Source organism: Mixophyes fleayi, chromosome 2 (assembly GCF_038048845.1).
Source record: "Mixophyes fleayi isolate aMixFle1 chromosome 2, aMixFle1.hap1, whole genome shotgun sequence".
Classification (NCBI taxonomy): domain Eukaryota; kingdom Metazoa; phylum Chordata; class Amphibia; order Anura; family Limnodynastidae; genus Mixophyes; species Mixophyes fleayi.
Genome location: NC_134403.1, coordinates 124,480,894 through 124,494,475, shown reverse-complemented (window position 1 = coordinate 124,494,475; position 13,582 = coordinate 124,480,894). Strand labels below are relative to the sequence as shown.

Genomic DNA, 13,582 nt, shown 5'->3' with positions numbered 1-13,582 from the left:
GTATTCTGTTTTGCACATAAGTTAAATACTGACTGTTTTTTCATGTTGCACACTAATACTTGATAGCTTATTTGTACACTGAAATTTAAAGTTGATATTTGTGTGCTACATGAAAAACAGCTGGTATTTAACTTATGTGCAAAACAGAATTCTAATTTGCACCCCTTGCATTGTAACATGGTTTTGTCCAGGAGACTTAAATAAGAAGTTTCTTAAGTTAAGTTCCTTAATGAATCAGGCCCTTGTTTACTAAATCCAAAGTCTATTTTACTCAGCTATGGCCATGTACACATTTAAATAAAAGTGCTTATAATATATTAATTCTATATATAATGTCACTTTAGCCACAATGCCAGTCTCGGATGCTGGCCAAGCTGGTGTTATGAGTAGTTTAAAAGCTACAGTGGTATAACATGAACCATGTTCTTCTGTATGTCATCTTGTGAAGTGATTCAATAATCATGCAGTAAATGCATGAGACGTAGTTTATAATGGACTGAGTGTGGTTTTGTAATGCACCTACCAATAAAGATCATTAAAAGATTTAATCTCTTCACACTTCTCTGTATGTAAGAGAAATTCCCACAAGTCTCAGCTGGTGCACTGCCAACACCAAAGTAGCAACTTTAAAAAGCAAATTGACTCCTTCTGGCGAGTGAAACGCATATACTTGTGTTTTATTCACCAACACAGATCACAACATTTAATTATACATGCCCCAAATCATGTATACATGATCACACATACTTAAGTTACCGGTAATGGCCACAGCTCTTAACTTTCTATAACAGCTGTTTCCCTTCTCCCAGGAAGACATATGATAATGGAATGTCAGTCAGCTAGTTCAAGCATTCTCAGTATTCTAACAATATAAACACAGTCAAATTAAACACGTTTAAGGCACACATATGTTACCTCTGGCAGACAGGGCGGATGAAATGAAAGAAATCCTTCCCACTGAAGCCTAGCTACATTCTAGTGCATGGAATCCTTAAGTTATCCCACGGTGTTTAAAGTTGTAGATGTTTTTACTGATAATATAGAGTGTTCTCCCCAGCACCTATTTGGTGCTCCACCCGGCTGCTTTTACTTGCCACCCGGCTCTTGGAGCCAAACAGAGTCCTATTATAATAGAATAAACCATTGTTTCTCCTATTAGAACAGACACTATGTGAGCACTGTAGCCAGAAGAGCGTGTTAGATCACTGACCACCAGTCTGACCAGTCCTGGCAGGTGTGGGCAATAACCTCCAACATTTGTCATGATTATTGCTAAGTATTATAACTTCCCCCACCTGGCTGCTTCCTAATGCCACCCGGCTGGCAAAAAATTCTGGAAAGAACTCTGACATAATATTCCCCAAACAGATATTGCCTTTCTCTGTCAGCTTGCAAAATTGTAAAAGTACTTTTTCCTATTTTAAATAAATAATTTTAGGTGAAAAACTACTGTAGCAAGGACTAGTGCTGGCCGTGATCTCCAAGCACCAAACGAGAGAGGAAATCTACGGCACGGCTAGGATCGGACTAGAAGAGCATTGTGGTCCTTCAATCACGGGCCTTTATCATTTACAGGCATAAACCTGATCTTTATGGAGGGAGACCAGCAGGGATTTCACAAATTTTAAGCATGGGATCCTGCTGAACTGAAAAAATGATGGTGGTGGGAAAAGAGAAAGGGGGATTACAAATTAAGTTAGGGATTTGAAAAGACAGACAGAAGTGTAGAAATATGTCATTTAAAGTGGTCATATTATGTTATCTGATACAATGCTTTAAATATAGCGACAAAGTGTCGCTAATGAAATGCAAACGTGCATCTTTCTATTTATCTTACATTTAAGCTAGTAATTAAGTAATTAAGAAGTTACTTTTCACCAAGGCAAAAAAGTCATAGTTATAAAGGGACCTAAGTAGTAACAAATAACTTCAAAAAGTCATTAGAAGCTTACAGTTATTGTAAAGTCAGCTTCACAATATCAAGGAAAACTTTAAAGAGGTACTGTGACTGGATCACTTATAAATAACCTATGGTATAAATTTATTGAAAGGAAATAGCGCAGGGCGCTTATTTATATAATTGCAAAATACTTATTTTGATGTTGTATGTATTTTGGCAAAGGAAATATCTTTAATTCTGAGATCAGGGGAGGAAATTCGTTTTTATTTTAACTTTGCTAGAGGAAATGCATTATTTCCGAGGTATATACCTGAAGCAAAAGCATTTGTTGAGGAAGTCTTTTGTGCATTTTGGTGTGGTAAAATGTAACTTTTCTTTGGGAATGTATATTCTGCAACTGTCTGAAGAAAGGACCCATGTTAATCTCATGTTAATTTGACCTTTTGATGTGTGAGGGTCCAGCACCAGAAGGCACAGGAAGGTTTAATTAGACTTACTGATAGATTTCCAGTGTCTAAAGCAAGATGCAGGAAACCACAGCAAATTTTAGGATATCACAGATAAGTGTAATATTGTTAGCTTTGCATTGCATGTAAATCCATGTTTGGGTAAACACATTGTATCCTGATTCTAAAAATAGCTCAGACCTAAGGGGACTGGCTTACCCTGTGAAGTTGTGTCCAAAACTGTATAAAAGGCACTGTTTTGTATTGAAAATTGTTGTTCTTGTTTCATCTGACCTACTCACTGGTACCTTCAACAAGGGTGAGCAATTAAACATCACTTGCTTCAAAGACCAGCTTGGAAACTTCTCTATCCCTGTGACCTACAGATTAGACCCAATTCTAATCTGTTCCCGTCTGTTCTGAGATTTGGACCCAGCTTCCCGGTACCACCGCTCTGCCTGCTACCCAGCATCTCTGGTCCGTGTGATAGGCCAGGTGGATCCATCCACAGAAACCCTGATCCATAGGACAAGGTCAGGGGTACCAGCCCAGGTACACCAGTACCCCGGTACACTAGCAGCGGCAGTTACCCAGAAGAAACCCGGTACTGGATGCTGGTAAGGAGTCTAGTGGTGGCAGCATTTGTAAGCCCCTCCTACTGCGGCAAGAGGGGGCATTTGGGATAACGAAAGGGAACGGTGGCAAAGTAAGCCCAGCAGGTTCCCAGCAACAACAAACAGGGTGGCATAGGCGGTCCATCCTATCACAGGTACATCAGGTGAACCAGGTCAGTCAAGTTGGGAATGACATTTTGCTGTAAAGACATACTGTAAAAGTGATTTATTCTGAAATAAAGTAAATACTCTAACATCTCTAAACAGTGCACCATTGAGTAAGACATACGTACGCTGCATATATTATTAGTCTTGACTCAGAAGTGACCATTCTATGTACATTTTCTGGGATGCCATGTAAAGTTTAATTTGAGACTAGTTACAAATACAGATGTAAGAACACTGTGAGCTTCGGGTATGCCCCTTTATAAGAATAAAGAGGTCATATATGTAATTTTGGATATGGTGCAATGGTTGTGCTGTCATCATACACTGTTTTATTTACCATTAGTGAAATAAGTGTGTGGGACTTTTATTCTCTTTACTTCCAGTAAAAGTGATTTGATATATTTTAATGACTACAGCATGACAGGCCTTCTCTCTTGCAACCAGGAACCTCTTTAACCTCTGTCTCACGTCTGCAACTTCTCTGTCAACCTTATATGTACTTGTTCTGATTTTAGTTTGATTTGTTACACCGACTGTCTGGCACTGCAGAGTTCTGCAGCAATAAATGATGATCCCTCTAATTCCTTCCCCTTCTAGATAATGCATGAAATGCTTCTTGAGTTTTCTGTGACTTTGGCATGCTTCTATGCACATTGCATTACTGGCAGGATGTAACCAATTATTAGATTACAGTCATTTTCAGCGTATAAAAATAGTTAAAAATGCCATTATTCCTTAACTGAAGATAAGAGTGAAAAAATCACGTCACCTTTAAATCAGGGAGGAATTTATAGTCACAGGTATGTGTGGGCTGCATAGTACACTAACGCAAGTCATTAATACACCCACTGTGTGGCCTTATGCAATATTCAATGTGCAGACACAGTCTATTGCTATTAATCACAGCAAGCAGAGCTGGACAAATCCATGAACCAGGTAGCCAGTGTCCCTAAAACATTACTACTGGCGCCTAACTTTTCAGAGTTGATTCTATGGATGCACACATATTCCTGGCTCCATAAAAGATCCTACATTTGACTTTGTCTGGCTCCTAAATTCAAATTGTTTTGTCCACCCCTGATAATCCTGAACAACTGTATAAGTTAATTTTATTGTTTCATTTGATGTATAACTTTTTATGAAAATGTAATTTTCATTAGATATTTGTGTACTGTACTGAAAAATAAAACAACATGCTTTCAAACTTTAAGGTTCCTTAAAATAATAAGGTCTGCAATATACATATACTGTACTAAATTATTCTATGAATGCGTCTATAGCAATCTATGTATGATTTTATATTACTATAAGATATATCGTACAATAGGGAGAAATATACAGCAATTTGAAATAATCACCACTAATACTACTACTAAATGTATATCTTAACATAGAAAATCGTATACAAGTTAGGGTTTACTGAGGACAACAATTACTGGTTAGATGGTTGATATCCATCTACCCACTTCATTAAATACATGTACATAGGTGGAAGAATAAAAACATTCTTACCTTTAGGGAATCAAAGCAGGCAATGACACGTCCATTTTCTACCTGACAACTTTTGGGTGGATGTGCAAATTTGCATTCCTCATCAGATCTTGAACAAGTCCCTCTCTGGAACTGCCTGCACACCTCTAGCGTCAGCCATTTCGTATCTCTTACCGGAGCTACATTCAAAGCCATGCTGGAGACGACAAAAGGGAGCTGATGTCTGATTGGTGACTTTCACGTTTAAATTCAGGTAGAGCCTGGATCCTTCCTCACCAGGTTTTGTTCAAATATAGCTGCTTTAGATGGAATAAACTGCTAATGGGAGCCCAAAACACGCAAAGCAGCATGAGAATAGCCAATTAATCAGCACAGAGTCAGTTATCAATCAAGCAGCCGGATTTAAACAAATGTGTTTGAGGAAAATGTCAGGGTGGGATAACAGTTTTGCCAATTGTTACTTTCCATAAAGTGACTCCAGTTCAATGGTTGTCCTCAATGGAATATTCGTTCTTGCTTGGCCACGATTTGGTATTGATACAAGTATGGTAAAACACAGTAGCAGCCTTTTTGGAAAATGAACAGGCGTTACTGGACTGAGTGTATGTCCCTTTCTCCTGCTGATACTAGTCCATTTCTCGAGGAGTCATTGGCAACGATACAGTGGACATACAAGGTAACTCAATAAAACTGCAAGGCAGACTTCTGGGTGCTTGCCATTCACGTTGTGTTAAAATCCAGAAGGTCCGCTGTAGCACTTACTAGCAAAAGTGACTTTGGAAAAAGGTGCTTTCCAAAGAAGCAGTTAACCTAAAAGACAAACAGTTTGAATGTGAGGTTATAACACAAAAAAAGCAGTTTAAAGTAAAAGTAAGTTTAAAAAGATGACCCCACCCTTCCCATGAGGAAGTGTCACATACATGAGCAGCATAGAACAGTTCTCTGTTCTGATTAAAAAAAAAAATCTATACGAGTGCAGAATAACCAATAGGAACACATATTGCTGTAATATTCTAGGCATCTATCCAGGACATGGGAGCGACTCAGAAATGGATGAATGTTGTAGACATTATTAGACAAGCCACTTTGCAAACAATTCAGAGTAATGTGGTTAGCCTCCTAATTTATTTACAGTTCCACTTCTAATTATGACATTTTAGTCATAGAGAGTACATATTCTGTATATAAAAACAGGACAAAATGCCATTATTCCTTAACTGAAGATAAGAGTGAAAAAAGTCAAATCTCCTTTAAGGGAAGAATTTAATGTTTTATTTAGCTATTGTTTTTTTGTGATGAACTACACATATAATGCAATGCATGATGTATAATATATACAAATGATGGATAATAAAATGTATTTTCTAACAACAAAAAAAAGCTTAACCTCAAACAGGAAACACTTGCAACAGTTTATATTTTACAAAGGGATTATTCTGCACCTAAAAAGCTATGCGACTTAAATGATTATATTGTCATTTTTTTTACTTTTTTCTAACAACAAAAATGAGTGGGATGAACCATACAAAAGCATCTGAAACAGTTTTACATACAAAAAAGTCTTTTGTCTTATGCATATAATAGACATTAATCAACATGTAAAGCTGGCCACGCACACTGTAATACTGCAGTTGATATTGTGGTATGTAGCCCTAAAATTGATGCTATCAAAATCGTTAGCATTATAATCGGGTATGATGGCAAATTCTGTGACTGCTATCAGCTTGGGTTCGGATCCTCTTCAGATCACACCTGCAGGCCGCAACAAAGCCACTAGGCATGGGTGGCCAGAATCTGGTGACCCATGCACATGGCCAAAGAGAACTATGATCCTACTTCTCGACCTGAGAGTCTTGTGTGGCCTCCTTAACACTTCTGGCAGCAGACATTTTGTTGCTGTAAACTTAAACAGATTTGTAAATCCAGCCCTTCTTCTTTAAACACCATCACACATTCAGTTATCATGGGGCTGCTTTGCCGCTACAAGCCAGACGTCTCAATTTGCGCAAAGGCATCTGGATTTCCGCCAAGGCACATAGGTTTATGGTGGAGCAGAAGTTTGTAAAGGCGGAGAGAATGTGTTGAGCAGAGTGAGGACGTTCCTTATCATATAAGGAGTAGGTACAATAGTGCGTCTCGTTTTGCAGAGGCGAGTTATTAAAATGAGGTAAAGAGGTAAAAAGGACACATTATAGGGGTGATTCTTGTTGGCCATTTCCCTTCCCCAAAAGGACATGAATTTTGCACCAGCTCAGTGTTGATGCTTTTTGGGTCTCATCCTATACTCTGAATGGTAACACTTTTTTGCCTCTATTTTGCACTTCGGCAGACAGGAATCCTTCTAGGCACATTCCTAACAATCTAATAAAAAGCGTTACACCCCCAGGAGGGACACATGTAGGAGACCAAATATTCCCTCACAATATTTTAGAAGAAAAAACTGAAAGGTTTAACTGAATGAAGGGGGAGGTTCTAAAGTGGTAGGGGATTGGATTTGTAACGTTTTGTGCGCAGATCTTAGATTAACAGCTGTGTGAATTTCTGTTGTGTTAGATGCTTGTTTCAAAATCCAAACTATTAGTCAGACATGCTTGAAATAGCAAATATCTGGTTTCCTTGGAGATCAGGCTGCTGATTGTTATACTAGTCACTGTAATGAAACTTATCAAAGGAATAAACTCATTGACCATTCTAGTCTAACAAAAAGTATAACCTTGCAACAAGCTTGCCTATGTTTCCACCGAAGCATATAGTTCTACAAATTAATGGCAGTGTTTGTAGAGGAGCAGACGTTTGCCTAGGCTGAGCAGAGTGATGTGGCCACTTTTGGGAGCAGTTGGAAAAAATGAGATATCATTTTGTGGAGATGAGGATATTGAGTTGTGATTAAAAGTTGTTTTTTTTAAGAGCATTAAATGCTGTGTGGCCCTTTTCACACCGCAAAAGGAATTTTGCCCAGCTGTGAGCTGGACATGTTTGGGACTCGTCCTATACCAATTGTCCACCTCCATGTTGCACCTCGGCAGAGCATATTTCTGGGCAATGTGATGAGCGCTGTAATATAAAGCTTCACACACATAAAAGCAGCACATGGAATACAAACCACACAGATTCATTCAAGAAATAAGTAAGACTAAACCAGTGATGGCTAACCTGTGACACTCCAGATGTTGCGAAACTACAAGTCCTAGCATGCTCTGCTAATTATCAGCTAGTTATCTACTGGGGCATGTAGTTTCACAACACCTTGAGTGTCACAGGTTAGCCATCACTGGACTAAACCAATCAATATTTTAGGAGAAAAAAAAAATCATTTAACTTAATGAACGTGGTTGTACTAAACTATTAGAGGATGGACTTTTATACCTTTGCAGATCAAATTACCTCCAATGTATGTACCCCTCGTTTTATCTATATTTTTACCCAGATACAAGGAATAATAAGGATCCTTTACTATAGTTTTATAATACAAATGAATGCACAATTTACAATGAATTTATAACAGTGTAAAAACTCACATTAAACTATAGAGTGTGAGACTCTTCTATCCTGCATTGTATTGCTATACCAAGCCAAACTTCTGTTCAACCAGTCAACACGCCACCTGTTGTTTTATTTCATTACCCATATCTTCCAACATCATCCAAGTGCAAATAGTCACGCAACCCAATTGTGGTGTGGTACCAAGCTGAGTTTGTGTATACATCCCATGGGACGTGCCACAACCCTAGGTGTGTGCCTAGCGCTTCTGAAGCACTAAACCATTGCTGCTTGTACCAGTGGCAGGGGCGCCAAGCTCCCTATTATTCTTTAGTAAAGGAGAGAGAGAGAGAGGGAGAGAGGGAGAGGGAGAGGGAGAGAGAGAATAAAAAAAGAAGTGGCCATTTCAGGCTTCACAAAGCCCCTTATCAAGACTGTATATTCTTGTGATGTGCTATATAATATATATATATATATATATATATATATATATATATATATATATATAGACGTGGATATATGCATATACATACATACACACACACACCTCACGTTTCAGATTTGCACACCTATAGCTACTTTTCACATTATTTTCAGATTGTCCAGCCTATTCCTGTTAATGTCTGAAGTATAATGTTGCTATAAATGAATATATTTTTTTACATAGTAAACAAATACATTCCTAGATGGATAAAAAAAACTGCTGGATTCTTAATAGCAATATGCATTCTGGTGCATGAAATATATGCAGCTACATTTCTTTTTCAAAAATAATGGATTTTATCAATTTTCAGACATTGTAGCCTTGGTCATTCTAAAACATTGCACTTGTGTTTGAAATAAATTAGGAGTAGAGGAAGTACTGGATATTAGTGGTGATTTGTGTTTATGAAGTGTGAGACAATGGTTTATGCCAGCTTACTATGACTACGGTGAGATATTGCTTCCCTGCAGCCCAGGCAACTAGCCATACATGGAATGATATTTAGCTGGGCGCAAGTAAACAAGTAAAATCCTAAAAGAGACATAGCCGTGTACATGTCAAATGCTATTAATTGTAATCTGTAAAATGTGCTGCCAACCCTACTGACAGTATTATTTAGTATATTACATTAACCTAAGTAATGTTTGGTATAGGACAAATATACAAAAAACTATAGAAAGATAATCCAAAGCGTATAGGTTAGAGATTATATTAGACGATTAGTCAGATGAACATCACCACATGTGCAGGGCAGGAGAATAAGATCCTAGCTGGCAATCTTACTAAATCTAAAGGTACATTCTGCAGATATAAATAATGTTACTTTCTGCTAATCATCAAAACGACCATGTCGATTGCTTGTTAATAGAACTTCTTAGGACAGGCAGGACTTGTGAATGGCTGCAATACCTCACTGCACCTGGGACCCAGTTAGTGACTAATCTAGGAATTCCCACCACTATCACAAATAGGATGAGAAGGCATTAAACAGTACCTGAATACCCCAGTTTGCTGCCCCCTAATACTTCTGCACTTCCTACAACACAAGTAGAGGCCTAGGGACCACATTTGAGTTGAATGCCGTTTGAGCACATGTAGGTGTGTGTCTGCATATTTCCATTTGCTCATCTGTATTTTAAGTAAGGAATATTTTTGTGCGGCCTTACTTATAAGCACCCCGCCAAGTTGCAAGGTGCATTCCTTGCACCCCAGTTGTGTGGTGACATTATTTATACTTTGTCAGTAATATTTTCAAAGATATATGGAAATCAAAATGCCGACAACATCTTAAGGGTCTATCTAAAGTCCTCCAAGCCCTTACTGTGCAACCATTGCATGTGAATGGCGCTGTTCAGCCTCTTGATCTGTAACAGGCCAGATATGTATGACTGAAAATACTGGCTCAAGCTGTGAGTGCTTCGGCCCCCTACTGTTTGCCAAAAAGTATAGTATGATCATAGTATTATACAGCTTTCACTTATTTTCATGTCATGAAAAATTCAGTATTCACTAATACTAAGAGAAGAATGGCGTATTTACAGTATGCTTTATTAAAAATATAATTGTAGCTCTTTTGGTTTTAATCCTTCCCAGATAAAGCATTATTTCAAATACAGGATGTCATGTATGAGTGGGTGGGAGACGTCTCTTCACACATTGCACAAGTAGTATTCACCTCTGGCAAACACACCTAAAATTGCTATGTTTTCAATCACCCACCTCTTTTTCTGAAAAGACTTATCGGGATTCATTTACAAACAGAGAAAAATGAGTAGGCGCAGAGCAAAAGTAATTTCTTTGTGCTTTGTAATATGATGAGCATGTTTTAATGAATAAGAGGCTATACAACGCTGACTGCAGGAGAAGGGTGGGTGAAGCTGGCTAGATATGGGCAGCTCCAGGAGTTCCAAGCAGAAGGTGGGATATCCGCAGTAATGGGCCTGATGGTGTACCAGGATTTTGCTTTACATGACAACATATTTTTTTTGCCACCCAAAACAGCAAGAGTTTTACAACATTTCGCTGTAATCAGAACATGGTCACTGTTGGACACTTTTTGCTCCATAGGAACATTTTATGAGGAAAAGACATTAATATGTGGAGATATAACAATGTAATCAAGTTGTGACAGTTGAAATAAAGGTAGCTCTGCTGAAATTAATTATATATGTCATATTTACAAAAAAAAAATGGGGGGAAAAATAATGAATAAAATAATATTTACTTTTGCAGTTGTACATTTACAAAATGTTGTGCAAACTGTTTATACAAATAAACATGAAAAAAGCAGAATGGAGGCATTTTACAAAGTATTATGTGCTTGGCAGAATGACCCCCTCCCCACCCCCATTCATACAATGTCAGCTACTGGACTTGTACAGTACACACACAAATTGCAGAACACTCGCTGTTATTTTCTGCAGGATGTCACACCTCAGATGTTCCACTCATGTTCCTCGGGTTTCAATGCAATCCAGGTCAATTGCACAGTGCCCAAAATGATGTGTGCTTTGTCATCACAGCCGATTAGGCACGTTGCATGATGCAAGTGTACCTGTTCACATGCAGCCATCCGGCCTCTATTTAAATTATTGTGCCTCATTAACCAGTACCTGAGCGACTTGCTTGCTATCTTAGTTATCTGATTTACTGTCCTACAGAATTAATGTTTGATGACCTGGCATGTTGGACTATGTGTAATTGCTTGTGACCCTGACCCTTTGCCTGGAAATCCCGTGCTACATGCCCTTGACCTTGGATTGTAGACTGATGATTTTTGTGCCTGAGCTGCCTGCCCTGACCTTGGACTCTATCCACCATTCCACTGTCAGCAGCTACCTAGCAAGACTAATCTGGGGGCCATGCACAGCTGTCCATCCTTCCTTTTCAGGGGTCCCTGTTGAAAGCTGGGGCTCCAATTAGACCCTGTCTCCCAGGTTTAACCAGTACCTATCACTAGTGGTATAAAGGGTCTACATATGGACAGTTACAGCTAACCCCTTAATTTGTAAAAGTTAACAGAGTACCATCTAATGTTTACTAAGAAATCACTAATGAGTGAAAATATAAAACAAGTATTATTTGACCATATGTATAAGTCTCTTTAAACAGAAGATGACAGAACAGACAGACCAATAAGGTCTTGCTGTCGTTTTCTGGCCACATTTACCAACATGTCTGATAAGGAGCCAACAAGTTCAACCACACACTGTGATCTCAGCCAACAGCTCAATATAGCTGCAGATATCGCAATCATGATATTGTATAAAACGTTGTATGAAAACAGCTTTTAAATTAATTTATTACAACAAAATATGTAGTTTTGACTGTATTTATAGGTTTGATACTGTTCTTCCTATCTAATCGGTTATTGTCTACGAAGGTATTAGTCAGACTTGTCAGTTTGCAAACAATAAACACAAATGAGCCTATGCCGATTGTAATGAGAAGAACACATTCCAATCAAACTATTGTGTTTTGCTAATGAAAATATTTTGATAAAGTCATAATCATTTTGAGACACATAAAGGTGTATTTTAAAAACTATATAAAAATAATAAAATATATTTTGTTGCAACTAATCAGTCACCCTTATAAAGATTATCTCTTTAATTACAATTTATCCTGCTGTTGCCAATGGCTTACACATTGCAGCTCATTAAATAGAAGAAGCAGCACATGTTCAATCCATACTAAGAACTACATAAGATAAGTGTGTTTAAATTAAATATTATAAATAAATGCATTGTGAATTGTTACCGGTTCAATAAAGCTGTGTTTAGTTAATGTCGCTTTGGTATTGCAGGGAAAAGATGGGTTTCAGATGATCTGTAAGCGTACAAACTAAGAATCTATAAGTTATGTATTATTATTATTATTCATTATAGTCACAATATTATGCAGTGCTTGACAGTAATTATTATTATTATAATATTATTATTATTATTATAATAATAATGGTATTATTACCATTTACAGTCCAAAGGGCAACATCTATAACAGTTTTCAAATACTACAAAAATTGTTAAATAAAAGGGGGGTGTGGGGGTTAAGTAGCATGAAAGGATTATCCAATGCCATTTACCATAAAGACGAGGTAGATTAGCAGGGAGACAATCCCTTACATTTAATTAAAATGCTACTCAAGTAATAATGAAATACCATGACCAATAACCAAACAGATATTTTTAAGCCATACATCTTCTTATCACAATGATTCCTGTATAATCAGCATGGTCATAATCAGAAATCTCCAAGCACTGCTTAAATATAAATAAATTCTCAATTTAAAAATAACTACATTTATTCAAAAGTAAATGTAATACTAAAACAGCAATCAATAATTGAATTGCATGTGGATCAACTTTATAATGATAAGAAAAAGTTCCTAAACAACAAAGTATGGACCATTATCTGCCATAGGATTAAGTTTACGGAGCTGTTTGTATGGGTCTTATATTACTACTCTTATCGATGCTTATTGTCACATCACAAGTGGAATCATATGGTTCCTTATTAATCTTCTTATTTTTACAGTCTGTGGATAAAATGTTTTACGGGGTGTTGCATCGGTAGAGTTTATATTTAAAACCACCGATTATCATAAGGTTGATCCATATGCAATTTAAGTATTGATTGCTGTTTTAGTATTATATTTACTTCTGAATAAATTGATTTATTTTAAAATTGAGAATTTATTTAAGTTTAATCAACTATTAGCACTTGTAGATGAAGCATTTGTGACGGCCTTTCACTTGGTCTCTACCCAGATTGTAACCAGAACACACTGCAAACATCGGCTTCTCTATGTCAGTGTACGACTCGAGTGACTGACAAACTGCATGCTGTATTTTAATAAATCTCTTTTTATTTCCTACACTTACATAGTGCTGTAGGATGTAAACATTATTAAGCATAGGGGCATCTGCTCAAAATTAATATCTGAAATAAGGTTTGGCAAAACAAATAGACTACTAAACCTAACTGTTTACAGCATGAG

The 13,582-nt window shown here is 37.3% G+C and overlaps 1 protein-coding gene across 16 annotated transcripts in view; it reads right to left on the bottom strand.

Annotated features, from left to right (window-relative positions):
- Positions 1-13,582, bottom strand: part of MBNL2 (muscleblind like splicing regulator 2) — a 100,279-nt gene that overhangs the window by 44,981 nt on the left and 41,716 nt on the right. For all 16 annotated transcript variants that reach the window (XR_012688668.1, XR_012688669.1, XM_075199917.1 and 13 more), the window contains exon 2: positions 4,641-5,429. Coding sequence is in view for 14 of the 16 variants with exons in the window: in XM_075199917.1 (XP_075056018.1) it covers positions 4,641-4,814 (174 nt within the window). In the remaining 2 variants the exon portion in view is untranslated. The remainder of the gene's footprint in view (positions 1-4,640; positions 5,430-13,582) is intronic.